The sequence below is a fragment of the Lycorma delicatula genome, chromosome 3 (genome assembly GCF_047948215.1).
Source record: "Lycorma delicatula isolate Av1 chromosome 3, ASM4794821v1, whole genome shotgun sequence".
NCBI lineage: Eukaryota > Metazoa > Arthropoda > Insecta > Hemiptera > Fulgoridae > Lycorma > Lycorma delicatula.
Window position 1 is genome coordinate 171,178,890 of NC_134457.1, and position 22,335 is coordinate 171,201,224.

General features: G+C 33.0%; 1 protein-coding gene across 3 annotated transcripts in view; it reads left to right on the forward strand.

The window, feature by feature from the left end:
- Nucleotides 1-22,335, forward strand: part of Hmgcr (HMG coenzyme A reductase) — a 158,266-nt gene that overhangs the window by 53,528 nt on the left and 82,403 nt on the right. For all 3 annotated transcript variants that reach the window (XM_075361034.1, XM_075361032.1, XM_075361033.1), the window contains one exon: nucleotides 4,194-4,305. In XM_075361034.1, the coding sequence (XP_075217149.1) occupies nucleotides 4,194-4,305 (112 nt within the window). The remainder of the gene's footprint in view (nucleotides 1-4,193; nucleotides 4,306-22,335) is intronic.

Sequence of the window (22,335 nt, forward strand, 5' to 3'; positions counted from 1 at the left end):
CCTAAAACTTTTGGTCCATGCCAGAAGTAAAAATCCAAAAAAGTATCTTTTCTCCGAATAGGGTTCTTTTGAGACTTTATGAGGTCGAAATCTCAAACTGTTACATAATGGGTGCCTTCCATATGTTGTTAAGATTATACAGGTGATTCAAAGAAACGGGAAATTAAAAAAAAAATTAAATAACGTTAATGAAACATTTTTTTTAGGAAATGAATTTTATTTCATGTAATTGTACTAATGTTGCCATTTTAGGATACATACATTTTAGTTTATTTTTTAAAGATGCCATCTTGCAGGTGACCTCCTCTTCTACGTAAACACTCACGAAGTCTCTTCGTTAAATTGTTCATGGTTTGACGTAACATCTCAACTGGAATTTCCGCAATTGCTTCTCGGATCTTTGCCTTCAGTTCTTCCATTGTAGCGGGTCTACTGTGGAACACTTTGCTTTTAAGGTGACCCCACAAAAAGTAATCGCAAGCTGAGAGATCAGGCGATCTGGGAGGCCATCTAATGTTACCATTTCGTGAAATGACACGTTGTCCAAACAATCGGCGTACAGCTGCCATCGATATTCGTACAGTATGTGACGTAGCTCCGTTTTGTTGAAACCAGGCTGTGTTAAGAATTGGTGGAAATCTCTTTTGTTGTTCCAACAAAAGGTTTCAAGCATGGCTACGTAACGAGCCGACGTCACTGTAATCGCAAGCCCGTTGTCATAAAAAAATAAGGGCCTATAACACCGTAAGATGACATAGCACACCACACGGTCACTTTCTAGCTGTGCAACGGACGCTGGTGTAGCTGCGTAGGATTTTCTTGTGCCCAGTATCTGAAATTTTGCTTGTTAACAAATCCACTGAGGTGGAAATGCGCTTCGTCTGACATCCACAGTTGGTGAACAAACTCTTCGTTATCCATTTATCTTCTGAAGCATTACATTACAGAATTGTGCTCGCACAACTGCATCGTTCGGTTTCAGTTCCTGGACGATCTGCAACTTGTATGGATGGTATTGCAAGTCCTTCACTAACATTCTTCGAACACTTGAACTATGCAATTGTAAAGATGCTGATAGACGACGGATTGACCGATGTGGACTTCGTGTGACAGCATCTTGTAAAGCTTGAACATTCTGTGGTGTACGGACGGTTCGCTCACGGCCTGGAGGTTTCTTTTTCATTGCCGAACCAGTTTCCTCAAAATTAGATATCCATGTTTTAATTGCATGTGCTGATTGAACACGGTCATGCCGTCACAGATTAAAATGACGGCGAAATTCTCTACGCGCTCCCTCCACACTGTCATTGTTTTTGTAAAACGCTTTGATAGCAAATGCACGTTGCGCACCACTCCAAGGATCCATGACAACTAAATGGCAGGTTAGGTTAGAGAGGCTGCCGCCACTTATCAAGTGGTACCAATCGCCCACGGCTACCAACACAACTTACAAAATTTCCCGTTTCTTTGAATCATTCTGTATATGATAAAGTTACATTATTATGATTTTTCCTTTTAAATGAAAGGTGCAGGATTCTTGTACATTGTTGTAAGTGAAATTAGGTTTAAATGAGTGCTCCAAATTTCGGTGTCCTTTGTAATCTGGTTCAATGCCAGTGAGGTAATGTCTATTTAAAATCCATACCGTTTTATTTAACTGGCATTCATTTTGTTTGGAGACAGTATTGTCTTAAGTTTTTTCCACCGGAAAAATCCTTTAGCATCTTCATATTAGAGTGTGCTGTTTGATAAGTTGTGCTGTCCTGTTGTAACCAGTAGTCAGGCTCATCCTCTTGCATTAAAGCTATGAAGTGTTGGATAATTTCTTTCTTTCCTTCTTTCTTTCTAATTGGCAGTGCTCATAGTTTTTTTTTTTAAAAAGGGTCCCATTATTCGTCGCCTTGAAATCGCATACCGTACCCAATGTTTTGTGGGTGTAGGGGAGATTCAAGGAAAAATTTTCAGGTTTTCAATACCGCAGATCAGGTAATTCTGACTATTAACGTACCTACCTAGGGAAAAACTTCATTTCTGAAAAAATACTTGATCTAAAATACTATGTTGCTTCTAATAAAGTTCTTGAATCATTGACGGTAGTGAACCTTTTTAGCATAATCAGAATTAGTTAGCTTATGGAAAACCTGCATTCGATACGTATAAGATTTCAGTATTCTCTTCACAACAGTGTGGGCAGTTAGTCAAAATTCTTTTAGTCTAGCAAAGTTTTAGAAGGAGATCTTATAACTGCCGTTTTAATGTTCTGTACGACCTGTGTCGTTAAAACTGACCAGTGTAGAACGTTTCTGCTCTAACATCGAACCTGTTTCGTGAAATTTTTTAACAAACTTCTGAATTACACTTCACTGTGCTTCCTTTTCAGATCTCTCCGTGAACTTTCGCTGACACACGACATGAGATTTCGTCTCTAAATAAGTTTCCATCATGAGTACCCGTTCTACAAACGTTAACCGCAGTTTAACGGACAACACACGATTACACAACCTTGCTCAAAAGCCAGTGCCTGACACAAACTGGCAATACCCAAACAGTCCTGACCCAAACAGTCCAAACTGGCAGTAAACAGTCCTCCCCACTCTAGCTCCAGTCTTACCAACATCTTCCATATTATTTTACCCGTCTATCACCAACGTGTGCAGTTTAACAAAAAATGTATTTGGTATAAATTACTGAGTTATGAAGCTTCTTTTAAGTTGAACATCCTATATTTAAGTATTGGCGAAAAATTTATCTAAGTTATAACTCATAAAAATTGTCTCGAACATTCTGGAACGTCTGCTCGACCGTATGCACAGACGTGTATAAAGACTGCACCTCGTTCAATTCCAGCCGGTCTCAGTTATGTCGATCTCTCTGTCGCTATCGAATCTATCGTTAATGTGTATGTTGTAAGCTTCTTGCTAATTGCAATTCACGGTATTAAATATTCACGGCAGTAGATTTATAGAGAACTATGGATAAAATTTGAAGTGGGCGTAAGCGAGCATTAGACGATAGTGAAGCGTTAACAAGTAAACGGACGAGCGTGGTTCCGACAATCAAAAAAATATTCTCAAGAATGCTTAAATTTTGGGTTTAAACATATATATTATTAGGTTTTTCTTAGTAAGATAAGCACGTTCTTCGTTTATCGTCCGATGTATAGACCGAACATGGAGTAATTAGTAAGAAGGATTGGGTGGCCCGATAAGGACACTTGTGTGGTGGTAAGGCCCGATCAGCATCTCGGCTCCAGATTAGATTTCGTGTATGATCATCTGAATAGGAAAATTGAGTTTTTGATTGGTCCATAGTGAGAGCTGATTCCACAGAATTGTACAAGTACCCGACACAGTAATTTCACTGCATTACGCGACAATATATTCGTACACGGCATTCCGTAACTTCTTCTTTTTAAATTCATTTATTCTTTAAAACCTATTTAATTGATAACCTGTTCAAGTTTACTGTCAGTCGCATTTGAAATTAATATTGACGGTTAAAATAATTGCGATCTTTTTTTCAATCATACCAAGTTACTTTCACGTTGAAAAATGTCGGGACATTTTTTTATTTTATCCGGGAAAACTAACCTCTTGTTCTTGAAAAAAAAAAAATTATGTAACTAAATATTTATCATAAGGCCGTTTTAATCTCATTAGTGCTCTAATGAGCCGATAAAAACGCTTTAAAAAGTGTTAGCATAGTTTCGTTGAGATATATATGACAGAAATATAAGATAGTCGTTGTACCATCAGTACAACGACTGATATCATAAGTACCCGTACCATCATAGAAAGCGTAATACTTTTTTCTTAAAGTTACAAAGTTAAAACCACCAGAGATCCTAGACGTTCCGGAGAGGTCCTGCAACTTAGGTTCTACGTTCCTAGACGTGGATAAAAATCAACAAAATTTTTCGTGCTATGAAAATAACGTGACAAAACTTTTCATGTCACATTAGTGCTGTAAGCCAATTTGGTTGTTCTGAACGAGGTTATGAGTTTGTTGGAAGGCCAGATAGTCATTGAAGGATGTTACTAACAGTTCAATCAGAAACAACCCTACGGGAAATGTGCTAAAGTCTGCAACTGTTAAATATTTATTTATTTTTGTATAAACTTTATTTACAACGGTAATAATTGGTTTTTATTTTCCAGTCAAATGCTTTTAATTATTTTATTTTTTTTTTACAGGAATATAATGCTGTGGACGTGATCGTTATGACGTTAATTCGATGTATAACAGTTCTGTACAGTTATTATCAGTTCTGCAACTTGCATAAGTTAGGATCTAAATATATATTAGGTAAGTCAATGTTACGTCTGAATTAAATTTTTTGTTGTGTTTAAGAAAAAGTCAGCGAAGGCGTTTTGATTGGAACAAAGGAGTTGCATAATCCACAGATGGACGTAATTTTTACGGATTAATACTGCAACTGCAGTGCTGATTTCATTCTAATTTATAAATGTATAAGTGTGAAGATTTCTTAGGTTTCATGCATTAGAGCAATGCATTTGTATAAAATGCACAACAAAATGAAATTCCGCATGTTATAATACTGGCCTTGTACAGAGTGAAGATGTATAATTATCATCTTTTAAGCGATAATAAAGCATTGTGCACATATATTTTAAGGATGATCGGCCACTTTCCAGTGAATAGGCGAATGCAACTTCCAACGAATTCCTTCACATATTCATAATATGCCCTTGTTCGAACCGGTTAGTAAACGCATTGAGTTATTAAAGTTGGAGTGTTCAGTTATTAAAGCAAGTGAATCCGCCGTTGCTGGTTCTCTTTCTGTTTAGCCTCCAGAACCACCGTTAAGGGATGAATGAGAATGATATGTATGGTTGTGAATGAAGTGTAGCCCTGTACTGTCTCAGGTCGACTATTCCTGAGATGTGTGGTTAATTTAAACCCGACCACCAAAGAACACCGGTATCCGCGATCTAGTATTCAAATCCGTGTAAAAGTAAGTACCTTTACTAGGATGTGAACCCTATAACTCTTGACTTAAGTCAGTTGATTTGCGATGACAAGTTTAACTACTAGACCAATCCGGTGGGTTCGCCGTTTTTGGCTAGAGAGCGTTGTGGTCACCCTACATGCTTTGATTGTTATATCCTTTTTCTTACAGTTCTTAGAAATATGACTGACTATGTACCTTTTGTACTGGACGTTTAGAGATATCAGTCATCGTTATTTTCTTATGTAATCATATTTTTTGTTGAGGTATGTAGAATTTGGTTGTCAGTGTCTATCGGTGAGTGCAGCATTCAGTAGCTAATAATTGTGTTACGGAAAATTCAGTTTTTTCAAGTGTATATTTATGCGTTTCATTACTTTCTTACGTTTTTACGCAAGCTTGTGCGTAAAATGTCATTCTGGTATTCGTATGGAGCGTACAGTCACAATCTGCACAAAATGCAATAAAAAGAAGGGACCCTTCTTACTAAAGGTTAGCTAAAAGGTTTAGCTAACTTTTTAGATTAGTTAAAATATTACTCTATTTATAATTAATAAACTATTTTAGCTACGTGGGATACATTTTTTAAAAAATCTTTAAAGTTGATTGTTTTTTTAGTTCTAGGAAACAAATTAGTTATTGGTAGTGTAAAAACAATTTTCTCATAATTTGTAGCAGTTGACTATGGCCTTTTAATTTTCAAACTGGAAACTTATATGTTTATGTTTTTTTGTATAATAAGTAAAAATAATTTTATATTAAATAAAAAATAAAAATAAATTACGCTCTTACGCAAATATGATGATAGGTGTATCTAAATCCTCCAGAAGCAACCTGAACAAAATACATCATTTACGTAAGTAAATAATAGTTATTGTTAAATAGTACGTATCAGAAAATTAGTTTGTATCATTAATTAGTAATAACGAACAATAAAAAATACTTATTTGCGTAAAATTGACAATAATCGAACTACGGAAGAGAAAAAATCAAACGGTGAGCGGAGCGCTCACTAACCAGTAACTGCATAACGACCTAGCCAGCAATGCCGGGTTAAATTTGTTCGCCCGGTTATATTATTTGAATGTTATTTTTATTTCCTTAGGGAGAACTATTATTCACATTGTATGTTCGTGTTTTATAAATTTCAGTAACCGGCATTATTTCATAATTTATTTGCGTGTGAAATTTTTTCATAATTTACCTACCAGTGAAATTGAAATTTAGGTTGATTTATGCGATGGTGACAGAAAGGATATTTGTCCTACTGACGGAGCACAAAGTAATTGTGGTAGCTGGATTTATCTTGTTTGTCTGCTCCATTTTAAATTTGTAACGGATGAATCTATTTCGATGAAGTTATCGGCGAAGTAAAGATTGTTTCAACATTGTAGGAATTAAACATTTATCAACTTTTTATTCTGAAATTCAGCCACACAACTCGGTCCAGACAGCGTTATGTGCCTAGACTGTCGCTAGCCAAATTTAAATGAAGTTTTAATCGTATACTAGTAATATATCAAAACGGAATCCTGACGTCAGCGAATCGTCGTCTATCATCGTTAACTATTATACCGAGTTGAGCAAGAATATTAGATGTAGGTCGCTTGTAACGTGCGGTCTCGTTTTGTAAAATTTTGTCCTCGGTTTCTTTCCTGATATTAAAATCTTTTAATCTCGTCCGCCGTTTTATCATGGACTTAAGAGCATTTTTAATTATATAAGACTAATTATGGTTTAGTTTGCAACAATAATATGTCCTGACCAGATATCTAGGTTAAATAATTATATTATACGTGACTTAATTATATGAGTTATAGTTTTTGCAGTTTTGTAACCGCCTCATAGAACTTTTTTTAAATTAGTTTAATTGTACCTATTTAGTCATGTTTTTTATTTGTTTTACATTATCACAATGATTCATTGAAAGTTTCGTATGAAATACTTTAAAGAAGATGTTGACTCGTTATTGTACGTCGCCATAGGATGCTGCAGCGATGTATACATATATTATTCATTTTATTCGGTCGGTTTGCTTTATCATTTTTAATTTATAACTCTCTGCGGTAGAAACAGACAGGAATTTTCTATTGTTTGAAGCTTACTGACTCGTCTACTAAGTTTATTTTTGTTTAGTTCTATTGAGGCTTATGCATGAGGAGACCCAATATTACTAGCCCAAGACTCTATTACCTGCTTATAAGAATGTAGGAACCTATAGGAATTATACTTCTGCGGTATTATCCGTTCTTTTTTGGATTCTTACCTAGATTATCACCGTATCTGTGCAAATAAGGCGGGATCAAATGGCTGTCTAGCTTAAAACCCTTATAACACCCTCTGGAAGAAAGTATATAGTTTAAGGGAAAAGAATGGTGAGTAAAAAGAGATTCATGCAGATTGCTGAAGATGGATAGCATATTCACTTAAAGTAAAAATTCTACTTAAGTAATAATTTGCTAAATTATTATTATTTTATTATCGGATGCCGGTGATTTCCGCTACAGCAAGTAATTGTCAGATGATGATTTTACCAGGATGGGGATTTAGTCTGTAGCTGATCAATACCCAAAACTAAAACCGTGTGACGTTTGGAAATAGCCAACTGAAGTGTAAACCGTTCCAAGGGCTTTTTCTATACTTATTTTTTGTTGATTATTTTTAATCCCAATACATACTTTAAATAGCACTATTATATAGCTTAGATTATTCTGCAGTAGAAAAAATGAAAATAATGAGATAATAAATTTGACTGTTTTTTTTTTATCGTATTACCGAGAGAAAAAAAATAGATTGAAAAGAAAGTGTCTGTCGTTATTTAGTTATGGACCTTGACACGTAGAGAAAGCGAGACGAGACTAGGGATGGATGTGGATGACGGTCTGACGTATTATTATTAGATTGGATTGCACGGCACGAATGTTGCGTGGTAAGAGGTGTTACGGTATGGTGGCATACTGTTATTGTATTTCTGTCTCTGTCCTGCGTTACTCTTTCTCTTTTTGTTATTATATTACTACTACACGTGTTACTCGACGGCGTGGTAAGAGCAGTATTATTGGACGTTGCTAAACACACGTATCACTTCACCTGTAACATTGCTCCTACCTTATGCGTTAATATAGACTTAACTTAACCAGATATATTGCTCGATTCACTTTATTACCCTAAAATATGTTTTACTTACATTTGGGGAACCTGATGCAGCGTAACTCTTATTTGTAATTTGATTGATTTGTGCAATTTTCCACTTTTTTTTATTTAGCGCTAATCATTTTTGTTCAAAGTATTTGTTACAGCCTACGTATACTTCACTTATAAACCTGTATTCTAATCATTATATTAGTCATTCCTTACAGTTAATGATCTCTCGCAATACCAACATAACTATGTTACTTATTGTTATGTACGTTTGAACAAGCCGTCTAAGATTTTACCACTGTATTTTTTACACCGATTTTTCTTAACTTGTGTGTCCACCCGATGAACATCTTTCTGTAAAACTGTATTACAAATGCTTATATTCATTTTTTTGGGGGTTTTCTGTTATTCAGGTTTCATTTATGTTACGCATTCCCATACAATTAGTATGAAAAATGTTTTTGTAAAAATTAATGCTCGAACATTTATTTTTATTACTGTATTCTTTGAAATGTATTTAATGAATTGTTTCCCCATTGAAAGGCGCACCGCAAATTTATTGTTTAACACTATCTCTCCCGGTCTTGCATATGGCTGTGATGGATATTACGCGTTTGAAGTACAAGCGATTCTTGTCGCGAGTCGAGTTGCTTTTTCTGAAAATAATGATGTTAATTAATCTCTGAGAAAGTTATTAGTGTCTTACATTAGATCGTGTATAACCTTTTGATTATGACACTTTTGTAGCATTAAATTTTTTCTACACAGAAAAGTTTTGCTTAACGTTTTTTTGTTATTTATATATTCATCATATTATTTTCTATTTTTTTATCATTACTTTAGTTTTACCTTTTAGATTGAGTTTTTCGCGTAGCAATAAATCCATACGATTTTGTATTTTAATAATAAAATAATATTAAAAAAAAAGTAGTAATTGCATTAGTTTTAATATATATTTATTTATTTATTTATTGCCAAAAAAATACACAGATTTGTAAAATCTGATAAATCTTTAGATTTATCTTAATTTGTAAAATTATTTACATGTAATATAGAATAGGTCCCACTAGAAAAGCAAAAACCTTGATCTCAAGCATGCAGTTCGAATATATGTTTTTAGTTTAATTTAACATATACTCGTACAGTAACTTAATAACAAACAAAATAATAATCTAATAACTCAATAGAAAAAAAAATTAAAAATTCTATGTCGTCTGTGTATATTCTCTTACTGGAAGCGATTGATTTTGTATATTTTGGTATTCAAGCTGAATTAAAAAAAAAAAAAAACATTGAAAAGTTAACATCTACTAGATGTTTCAGAATTCTTTTCCTTGCTAAATTTTTTTGTGAATTTAGAGCTAGCATTTCGAAATTTTTTATGATTTGTTTTGTTTTACATAAATTCTGTTAATTTTATCTGCGTGTCGGAATGATAAAGGAAGTTAGCGTTGACTTTCCGGAGAGAAAGAGAGATCGACATTTCGAGATCTAGCCGGATCCGGTGTATTTTTCCGCTAACTACTCCTTGATAATTTTTCTTGGCCGTTGCTGTTATATTGTTATAAAGAACAGGTTTAGCCATCAAAATATGTAACAAATTGACAAGTAGACTCGTTACACGAACTACGATGATTGACCACGAATCATAAAGTTTCAATATACTCGTATGTTTGACATCCATAAGAACATACGAATTAATCAGTAAATGTGTATAGTTTGTTTTATTATTATTTTTCTTTGTATTTGTTAACGTGATTAAAAGTATTAATGTTATTGATAAAATTAAAAGGTTTTATTTAAAAAAAAAAAACAACTTTATTATGAACGATTATGTTATAACTGTATTATTATAAAATAATTTCATGTATGAAACTTATTTATAAAATTTTCCTTTTAAGAAATGTATAAATAATTTTTATATTATATGAATGAGCTATTTTATACGGTTGCTCGGCACATCATATCCTGATAAAATAATTTATTATTATGTTGTTATTAGTTCACGAATCATAAAAGCAGAAATGCTTATTTTATAAAACTTATTAAGATTTATCACCTTTTGTTTGTAAATTATTTTCACTTTATTGCGTGTTATTCGCTATTATCCGCACTAGTATCACCTTGGCCCTCTTATTCTGTTGCTAAATTTAATATAATTTTTAAATATGAGTTTTTTTTTGTTAGTTTCATATTTGTAAATTTTTATAGCGTGAATAGTTAATTATACCGAATTTAATTTGTTTAATTTTTTATACAAAATTATTTTTCTGAAGGATATCCGAGCGGGTTTATTACAAACAAAATTCGTTAGGGGGGACGAATTTTATATAGTTTCAAAAGATGGTTCATATGAGAAGTTTTTTAAAGTTTATAATATTTTAGTTGTATAATTTATTTGTAATTAATCTTGACCGATTAAATATCAGGAAGAGTTTGAATTTATCGTAACTATTTTAATTTAGGAAATTCTCCCTAGATTTTAATCGTGGTTAATTTGTCCTGTATTGTTTTTTATTTTGGTAAATTTATTCTTTAATTTCGTAAAAATCGATTAATCTGTTCTTCCCGATAAAGATTGATTTATGAGCCACTAGGATCGGTTTTATGTAACGCAAATACAAGTAGTCGTTTTTTTTAACCTCCGGGACCAATGTTAGGTATTTGCTTCAGAGGATGAGATGAATGACAATAGCGTGTGAAAATGCCATGCCTGATCGGGATTCGAACCCGGAACCTTCGGATGAAAGGCTACCACTTGCGTCACGGAGGCCGGCAACTAGTCGTGTCTGGAAAAAGTATATTGTTATTTTTTCTTATTTTATACGTAGCTTTAAATGATCGTTTTACCTCTTTTTCCACTAAGACGTTTTGCGTTGCATTTTGTACGATTGGATTAGGTTACGGTCCATTTAGTTAAAATTAATTACATTTTTACGGTAGCAGTTTCTCTGTATAATTTTAAATTATGAAGTCATTAAATGCGAGAAATATACTCTTACCGAGTTTGTATAAATAGTACATAGAACTACGTATATGTACTCGTTGTTGTTTTATCTTTGGGGAACTGCAAAAACCGTAGATTAAAAAAAAAAATAGAGTTATTAGACTTATTTTTGATTGTTGGAATTTCAACCTTATTGTGAAACATTTCTGTTTTTCAAGGTTATGTCGCGTAAGATTTGTTAGATATTGTATCATCTGAATATAAAAACTGTGGTTTACCGTCTAAATCCGTTGCACGTATTTTGTTATTTTTGTATGTAACGTGAGAAATAAAGACGCTAATAAAAGAAGAGGCCAAAGTAAAAATTTTAATTTAATTTTCAGATTTATTAACGTTTTTAATTTAATTTTCAGACGTATTAATGTTGTTAGATTTACGCAACGGACGGTACGTATTGAAAAAGTTCATTAACTCTACCAAATATGATCTTATTAAATAGAATGAGTCTGTGTTGTGAATTAAAAAATCTTTTGCGGCATCATTCTTTTCTGTGGACTGACACTGTTAAATTTTGTTGCCTTTTGCTATTTGTGAATACGTTAAGCATTCACATATAGGTGCAATAGATAAAACAAAAATTATGCCTTTTTGTTCTAATGTATTCCATGTTGTTTATGGAAAACCTGTTTTAATTTACAAAACGGATTAATAATTTTTTTTTTTTTTACATCGTGTATTCAAAATTTTTATTTACTTACGCATAAATTTTAAGATTATTGTAATGAATAGTTCATATAAAAAGAAAAAAAAACAGAATTTAAGGTTGTTAATTTAAGTACGTAATTTTTTTTTTCAGCGTATTTTTTGTGTTCATATGTTTACAAATATCCCGGTCAGATATGGCATTTTCCATACGCTTCTAAATTTCCATTTCATATTTCCTAGCACAAGCATAACGCTTATGTGGTTAAAAGAAATGCACGCTTTATACAGATTGTACATTAAAAGTACATATTGTACTGATTATATGCTGATGATGATGATGCAAAAACCTGTCCTCATGTGTGTTTTCGATTCATTTCTTGGGTGAGACTGATGACATTCTTTTTAGGCAAACAAAATGCTTTAATGTTGTTATATAAGGAAGCAACCTACCAAACAATATTTCGTATTTACTTGCATGCGTGACATAATACACGGCAACGTAAAGTAAGTAATAAGGTATGTTAAATATTTTATCGTATCTTGTTTTTCTTAAATCGTACAGAGAAATTATATATTTAATTGAAGTTTTTAAAACTTCAGTATGTTTTTCATGAGTTATACGGCTTGTTATTTTCACATTTATTACAGATTGCATCCCCTCCATTTCATATTAGACAAGTTGAAGTGGTTTACACAAACTTCTTGTTTGTATCAAAATTTTTTTTTCATTACTTCAAATAATATTGAATCGGTTGTTAACTAACCCAGGTATATTCCACGTTTTAGTTATAGAATCAGTTTAGTGTATAGTAAAATTATTTTTTTTAAATTTCAACAATCTCGGGTTCATTTAGTCTATTTTTTTACTTATTAAGAATTATTTTCAGAAATGATTATTTACACATATTTGAAAAGTCGCTAAGACTTGTAGGCAGACTCGTTTTCTTTCATCCGAATATTTGTCATACACTTATTTTTTACTTCCAGCTAAAATGCTTTGTAAAAATTCAATTTACAAACTTTACGCAAGTACGTTAATATTTATTCTTTCAAATCTGGTAATTCATTGTAAGATTATATTAGTTTCCAAGGTTGAATGCATTTCGTAATTTTGGTTAGAAAATAACCAACTCGGATGGTGATTTATTCTGAAGAATTAAAGCTCAATCGCCGTTTCAGTTTCGTTGTGTTTATAAATTATCCATAACCTTTATAAAGAATATCCGAATTCAGAGAAATTTTTGTAAATTTTGATTTAAACTGTCTGTTAGAGCGGATCTTTTGTTAAGCAGGAAAAAGACAAAAGAAGAGGTGGTCTTCAATATGAAGATCTGTCATATAAATGTTATAATCGTTTGAAAATAAATTATTTATTTAATCCAAACACTTTTCACCTTGAATCGGACGATAACCAAAACGATGCAAATTAAAAGATATTCAGTTACGTTCACTAATATTTATAAATTTTTGTTCATTTTATGTAAATAAAATTTAAGGTCAGATTTAATTCTAACGCTTTACAAGGATAATATTGTTAGCGCCGCTTCAGGCCCTACATAAAACGGCAACATCGGTACCGGGCGCACGGTTCATGGAAATAATAGTGCTGACATCGTGCATATGCTCAAAGAGCATATGCACGCCTGATCGATCAACGTATTGAAGTACATAATATTGTGGTTTAGTTTTTCTAAGCAGATGCTTATTTGAATCGTTAAAATTAAATGCTTATTTGTTAGGTATATCGTCGTAAATCTAAAATTTAATACATTGAAACTTTAAATTATTATGAAAAGGAGAGATTCCATTTTTTAAATAATTTTTAAAATCTATGTCATTCGACATAAACATTTTTAAAATCGATTCATTTCTTAAGCGGCTAATTTTAAACACCCTATTTGTCGTAACACCATCTGAAATCGCTTTTCAGTTTACATCTATGAAAAACGTTATTTACCGTGAGTCGGCAGCGTTTTCATTTTCACCGTTATACAAATTTTTAAGTAAAGTTTAATACTGTGTTTGATTAGCAACAGCGGCAATCATTAAACGATCAACGTATTTGACAATAGGATGGATTGGATGGAGGAGGTCTTCTTGGTCAAGGTAGGGGTTCGGATTTAAAGAATTCCACATGTTTATTGTTAACATTATGATTTAGATATCTCGTTTATCGTAACAACTGAATCGTTATTAAAGTCTTGATCGGTAAGAAAAATAAAAAATAGCGGAATTTTCCTCCTACTATTTATATAACACTAGTTAGAAGAGTTTGTATTTCCAATAGAATAACTTTTAACATGTTTTTTTTTATCCGTGTAATTTTTATGAATGTATCTATTAACTGGGAAAATATCGATGGGATATTGTAGATAAACATCTCTTGCGGTTAGTCTGCTTTTGTCGAACAGTGAATTAATTTTTTATTCTTCTGTTGTAATCATTATCGACAGTTCATTATCGATTGTGTACCACTTCTCGTGCAGTCTCTTCATTTCATCTTTTTGAATTCTCCATCATTAATTCTCTTAATTGAGTGTTTTTGCGAATGTCATTTATTCGTGAGGTCCATTTTAATTAGTAATTTTGATTATTGATGTAGCCTCATATAAGATTGTAATATTAGTATATAATGTAGAAAAATGTACAAATTTATCACCGTGAGCCGTTTACCACCGATTGGTGGATGCTGTGATTTGATAAAAAATCAATTGGAATGACATTAGGAGTACAAAGAGACGATTCTTGTTCGATAGAGCGTGAGAAAGGGAACCAGAAACTTTAAAAAAAATTTTTGATACATGTACTTGTTCTTAGTGAAATTGTAAATCTAATTTTAACATGCCTTCATGAAAGTATTCTAGCTTTTCTTTCTGTATTTGCATTTTTACAGTTTGCAAAAAAATATGTAATTTTCTATTTCCGTTACTCATTTTACTTTAATTATAAATGTAAACATTTAGGTAAGTAACAATTACAACAGCATACCTCGAAGAAAATACAAAAATGGTATTATAACTATTAGATTGAAGTTAAATTAATCGTTGGAAGAAGTAGGTATAATTATGGCAAATTCAACGAGCGACGATGATAAAGGTGATGCCAAAAATGATACCGTATAATTTTTACCAACTATATTATAAAGTCAATTGTATTATAAAGACATGTCGATGTGGAGGGTAAAGATAATCATTCATTTTATTATAGAATACATTAAATGTAGATGTAGAGGAAAGAGTATCCGGTTTTATAAATTTGTGGAATATGTATATGTTATTCATTAGTCGTTTGGGGATGGAGTATGTTTACTTAAGTAAATGCTCACATTCATTCTACAAGTTATATTTGTGATTGAATGGTTTACTGACATACACAAACGTTATCGATCGATTAATCAGAAACTTTTAAAAGCACAGAGAGTTTCTGTGAAAGTGACCTTCTTAACGTATTGCCGCTGTTTGATCTTTATTAAATACAAATTCGAAATATTCCGTACTCTACCTCCTTGTACCGCCATTTTTTACTTCCACCAAAACTTTTAGTTCATCATTCTCGAGATCCAAGAAATTACCCGTATATCTGTAATTGACATATTCTTCCTTAAAGTTAGTTTTGATGACGTAAGTTATTGCCGTGGTTTTTGCTAGAATTTATTTTACGGAAGGTCTTTTGTTCGTTCAGATTTTACTGAATATGTATCGTGGAAGTGTCTTGTCCGGTGTTTTTTCCCTTATGTTGTACAGAACAAACAGTTCTCGATAATGGAAAAAACTCTGCCAGTAAAGTGTTGTTGATTTTGCTGCGAACGCAGCGAAAAAGCAGCCGTTGGGCAAAGTTCATGAGAAACCGAGTGGGCTTCCGTTATGCATACATTTATAATTATATATATATATATACAAATCGTGTAGCTAATTTTCTTCAATGTGACGGCCTTGTGTAAGACTATCCTTGTGTATTAAGTACATAAATTTTATGAACACTCGCGTTATAATCCGTGTTTCAGTGAAAACCACATCGGTATTTAGCACTTAAAAAATTGAGTGGTAATTTTAATTCTTAAACTTTATCTTCAATACTTTTAAACTTTAATCTTTCAATCTTTCCTTATTACTTTAATAGCCGGAATTATTTAACATTATGTTGCATTAAAATATAATTATGAAAAGTTTATTGGCGTTAAAGTCAATTTCAGTTAAGAATTGGATATCGTATAAAGTAATGAATATTTAATAATTTCTTTAATTTGTACTGTATCGGTTTACGTCTGAACTGATTACAGTAAAATACACAGTCGGCTTATCCGGTTAGCGTTGCCAAATCCTTTTTTTTATTCTGCATTATGATTTGTATAGTTGGAATTCGTTTCCGTTTGATTTTTCTAGTGCTTCTGGAATATAAATTAGTTATTGTAGAGAAGTTCTCGATTACATTATGTTTTAACAATGTTGATTCGTGCTCAGTATATTGAATATTGTTTTCTCCGATGATATTATTCCTTCATTATTCTTCAGTCTTATGTTTCATAGTATTACTGTTAGTTGCGGTTTATCTTTATATCATTCATCTGCCGATTCATTACGTTTGAGTCGAGGTGAATCCAGAAGAAGCTCATTACTTTTAAAATTACATCTTATTTCAAAAATGAAGTAGAACTTTTTTCTTATTGAAATAGTAAATGTTCACCGTCTATATATTTTATTTTTTTGTTGACTTTGCAAAAAGTAAAGTAAGATCGTAGGATGTCACCACAGATGGACAGTAATCCTTCGCTATTGGCGGGTTTGGCATTAGCAGTTGTCTCTTCCAATTTTCTAAAGAGTAAATTTTACTAGTATAACTGCAAATAAAAAAATAACATTATTAACCTTCGATTAGGCGCACCATCGCAAAATTTACGACATTTTAAATTTATTGTTAATTACTAATTAGTCATCACGCTTGATGTACCGGTTTAGTTATTCTTTTCGTTTACTTTAAGCAGTACGCATTAGTAACCTTTGATGTCATTGCACGTCTTGGTCACGTTTTAATACGCACTAATGGAATAAGTGTCTATCGTGTCGTAAAGTTTGCGTTGCGCGCCCGGTTGTGTTAACATATTGATATATTTTTCTTTTCCATTAAATTTAGTTTTTATAACATTTTCCCGCTCGTTTTATTAGTTTCTTTAGAATTTATTTGTGTGCTAGTGTAATTTTGTGATAATATCTGTAGAAAGAATGAATGTGAATGAAATTTCAAATATTCTTCAAGAACTTTCTGATGAACAAAATGAAGGTGATAGCGGCGAATGATCGAAACGAAAAAGAAATACAGGAAAGTGTACATGATACTGAATCAGAACATGAAGGCTCTGATTCTGAATATCAAAATTTATCTACCGACGCTTTCTATTTTGGTAAAGTTGAAACAAGTTATGTTGAAAAACAAAATTATCGAAACATTTGAAGACTAAATCAAAAATTTACCAGGCTTGAAACTCATTCACCGTCCTCCGAATAAAACCTTTGTTGAAGTCGGCCAGGTCAGTTTTCAACTTCTTCCGTAGCCATTTTTTACGAGGAATACTGAATTTGCTTCCACAAGTTTCGTGTTATTCTTTTTGCTTTCAAATGCGCTGAAGTGATCTAACTGACACCAGTCGCTTTAGAAACACGAGTCTGAATTTGTTTTAAATTTTTTTCTTGTGTTTGTTCAGCTTCTTTTTTCATGGAATTATACATTTTGAGAATAACTGCTTGATTCTCATTTGATAATATTTTCCCCCCAATTTTACGGGGTTTTCCGACATTATGGGTTTATCTTTATACTACAATAAATTAAATTTTTGAACATTTATAGAAAAGTTAACTAAAAAATAACTTTCCTACGGCAATAACGACCACATCCCACATTCTAACAGCAATAACATTATAATAAACTTAATAAATAACAGTTGCGAACAAAGGTCGATTATGTTAGTATTAAATTCAGTTATTGGAAAAAAACGCATGCAGTGCTTTCAGAAAAGTACATAAACACTATTTTTTATACTCGGAGCTCTGATCTTGTAACGGAACAGAACGTAAGGATAGCGGGAGAATTTGTATCTTTCAACTAATCACAGATCCTGGACAAAAGTCTCTTGCTGCTGTTTCTTTTTTTTATCGGACGGGTAGTTATTTATTTAGTGGCGGTTATAATAATTCTGTTTTATTTATGGTCGGAATTATTTGCTGCGTTCCGATTTTTAGAACGGGAAGAATTTGTTTGACAGGGTTTGACCTTTGGAAGACAAGCCGCGTGTGAGCTTCGTTCTCCCGGCGTGATTCCACTAAAGTCCGTCCCTTGAAGTCCTTTGTGCTACAACCTTCCGCCCTAAAAGGTACGCTCCTGTCTGGGACCCCAGTGTTTGGAGGATGCAATGCGCTCCCCTTTTCGCAGGGAGTCGCATGTGCTGACGGTGATATAACTGTAAGAATTAGGGAAGGATGATGGATGGTCGGTGAGAAGATAGATAGGCTCTCATCTCAATTGACAAGTTGTTTACCGTTTAGCGTCACAGCAGTATACAGCGTCACGGCGCACTATGTATGCTGTGTATGTATATATATATATTGAAAACTTATGCTTACTTTTACTTAATAAATCAATTTTTTTAATGAGACAATTAGTTATTCTGCTTGCGACTAAATTTTATACTCCATGTAATCAAATTTTAGGATCGTTTTATTTGTTAGAGTGAGACATTCGTTTCTCTGTTTTACACAAACCACCGTTATTGATGTAAGTTTTAATTCGGTTTTTTGTCGGTAATTTACAAGGAAAGAAGTTTGTTTCCTGGTAGAAACCTCAGTGCTACGATAAAGTCAGCAAGATTTTTTTAGCTGTTCTCAAATAACTTAAAAGCTCAGTGCTTGTGCTGAGAACGAATCTAGTATAGATTTAAGTTGTGTTATAGGTCTGTGTTCCTATATACCGAGCCACTACCTCGATTGTAATTAAATTAATTGTAAAACATCTTTCAAGTATACTACGTAAACTTCACCATCCATTCATTTAAAACTTGTTTCCTTCACTTCAACTATTACTTTTCCTGATAAGTTCAAGAAAATCCGTTTTTATTCGGAGGGTAATCTGCGTTCCATTTCCCAGGATGCACAATTCCGGCTCACCGATACCAATGTTACTAAGTGATGTAGAATTTTTGTATTTTCTTGTTACATTTTATATAAATATATATATATATATATATATATTTTTTTTAAATTTAAAATTATACATCTTTAACCTTTTGCCTTAGAACTTTCCTAATCTTTCCCTCAATTTAAGTATGTCAGTGTATTCAGCAGATAATGGATTTCGAACGTGTTGTATTACACTCTTCCATTAGAAAATGGAAGAGTGTAATACAACAGACCTCCGGGTCATTATACCGGGTGATTCAGGTGGAAAGGGAACTAATCTGGGAAGTAATGCTAGAACTTGAAATGAGGAAAAGGTTCATACTAACATAAAGTAAGAAACCAATAAGTATACCCGTTATAAAACGCGTTAAAAATTTCACTAAGACCTTTTCACTGGGGGAACTGAAATCCGGACGGAATTTTTTGCTAGCCGTAACTCTATAACAAGCGTTTTCAAACTTATGTTTGTTGAACTTTTCCCTTATTTTAAGCTCCAGAATCAGTTCCCAAGTAATCCCTTTCCTCCTGAATCATTCTGTATATTTTTTTTTTTTTGTCTTCAGTCATTTGACTGGTTTGATGCAGCTCTCCAAGATTCCCTATCTAGTGCTAGTCGTTTCATTTCAGTATACCCTCTACATCCTACATCCCCAACAATTTGTTTTACATACTCCAAACGTGGCCTGCCTACACAATTTTTTCCTTCTACCTGTCCTTCCAGTATTAAAGCGACTATTCCAGGATGCCTTAGTATGTGGCCTATAAGTTTGTCTCTCCTTTTAACTATATTTTTGCAAATGCTTCTTTCTTCATCTATTTGCCGCAATACCTCTTCATTTGTCACTTTATCCACCCATCTGATTTTTAACATTCTCATATAGCACCTGATTTCAAAAGCTTCTAATCTTTTCTTCTCAGATACTCCGATTGTCCAAGTTTCCATATAAAGTGACACTCCAAACATACACTTTCAAAAATCTTTTCCTGACATTTAAATTCATTTTTGATGTAAACAAATTATTTTTCTTACTGAAGGCTCGTTTAGCTTGTGCTATTCGGCATTTTATATCGCTCCTGCTTCGTCCATCTTTAGTAATTCTACTTCCCAAATAACAAAATTCTTCTACCTCCATAATCTTTTCTCCTCCTATTTTCACATTCAGTGGTCCATCTTTGTTATTTCTACTACATTTCATTACTTTTGTTTTGTTCTTGTTTATTTTCATGCGATAGTTTTTGCGTAGGACTTCATCTATGCCGTTCATTGTTTCTTCTAAATCCTTTTTACTCTCGGCTAGAATTACTATATCATCAGCAAATCGTAGCATCTTTATCTTTTCACCTTGTACTGTTACTCCGAATCTAAATTGTTCTTTAACATCATTAACTGCTAGTTCCATGTAAAGATTAAAAAGTAACGGAGATAGGGAACATCCTTGTCGGACTCCCTTTCTTATTAGGGCTTCTTTCTTATGTTCTTCAATTGTTATTGTTGCTGTTTGGTTCCTGTACATGTTAGCAATTGTTCTTAATTGTTATTCCAGTCTACGTTATCGAAAGCCTTTTCTAGGTCTATAAACGCCAAGTATGTTGGTTTGTTTTTCTTTAATCTTCCTTCTACTATTAATCTGAGGCCTAAAATTGCTTCCCTTGTCCCTATACTTTTCCTGAAACCAAATTGGTCTTCTCCTAACACTTCTTCCACTCTCCTCTCAATTCTTCTGTATAAAATTCTAGTTAAGATTTTTGATGCATGACTAGTTAAACTAATTGTTCTGTATTCTTCACATTTATCTGCCCCTGCTTTCTTTGGTATCATAACTATTACACTTTTTTTGAAGTCTGATGGAAATTCCCCATTTTCATAAATATTACACACCAGTTTGTATAATCTATCAATCGCTTCCTCACGTGCACTGCGCAGTAATTCTACAGGTATTCCGTCTATTCCAGGAGCCTTTCTGCCATTTAAATCTTTTAATACTCTCTTAAATTCAGATCTCAGTATTGTTTCTCCCATTTCATCCTCCTCAACTTCCTCTTCTTCCTCTATAACACCATTTTCTAATTCATTTCCTCCGTATAACTCTTCAATATATTCCACCCATCTATCGACTTTACCTTTCGTATTATATATTGGTGTACCATCTTTGTTTAACACATTGTTAGATTTTAATTTATGTACCCCAAAATTTTCCTTAACTTTCCTGTATGCTCCGTCTATTTTACCAATGTTCATTTCTCTTTCCACTTCTGAACACTTTTCTTTAATCCACTCTTCTTTCGCCAGTTTGCACTTCCTGTTTATAGCATTTCTTAATTGCCGATAGTTCCTTTTACTTTCTTCATCACTAGCATTCTTATATTTTCTACGTTCATCCATCAGCTGCAATATATCGTCTGAAACCCAAGGTTTTCTACCAGTTCTCTTTATTCCGCCTAAGTTTGCTTCTGCTGATTTAAGAATTTCCTTTTTAACATTCTCCCATTCTTCTTCTACATTTTCTACCTTATCTTTTTTACTCAGACCTCTTGCAATGTCCTCCTCAAAAATCTTCTTTACCTCCTCTTCCTCAAGCTTCTCTAAATTCCACCGATTGTTCTGACACCTTTTCTTCAGGTTTTTAAACCCCAATCTACATTTCATTATCACCAAATTATGGTCGCTATCAATGTCTGCTCCAGGGTAATTTTTGCAGTCAACGAGTTGATTTCTAAATCTTTGCTTAACCATGATATAATCTATCTGATACCTTGCAGTATCGCCTGGCTTTTTCCAAGTGTATATTCTTCTATTATGATTTTTAAATTGGGTGTTGGCAATTACTAAATTATACTTCGTGCAAAACTCTATAAGTCGGTCCCCTCTTTCATTCCTTTTGCCCAGCCCGTATTCACCCACTATATTTCCTTCCTTGCCTTCTCCAATGCTTGCATTCCAATCTCCAACTATTATTAAATTTTCATCTCCTTTTACGTGTTTAATTGCTTCATCAATCTCTTCGTATACACATTCTACCTCATCATCATCATCATGGGCGCTTGTAGGCATATAGACGTTAACAATCGTTGTCGGTTTAGGTTTTGATTTTATCCTTATTACAATGATTCTATCGCTATGCGTTTTGAAATACTCCACTCTCCTCCCTATCTTCTTGTTCATCACGAAACCTACTCCTGCCTGCCCATTATTTGACGCTGAGTTAATTACTCTAAAATCACCTGACCAAAAGTCGCCTTCCTCTTCCCACCGAACCTCACTAATTCCTACTATATCCACATTTGTCCTACCCATTTCCCTTTTTAAATTTTCTAGCCTACCAACCTTTTTTAAGCTTCTAACATTCCACGCTCCGACTCGTAGAATGTTATTTTTTAATTTTCTGGTGACCCCTTCCTTAGTAGTC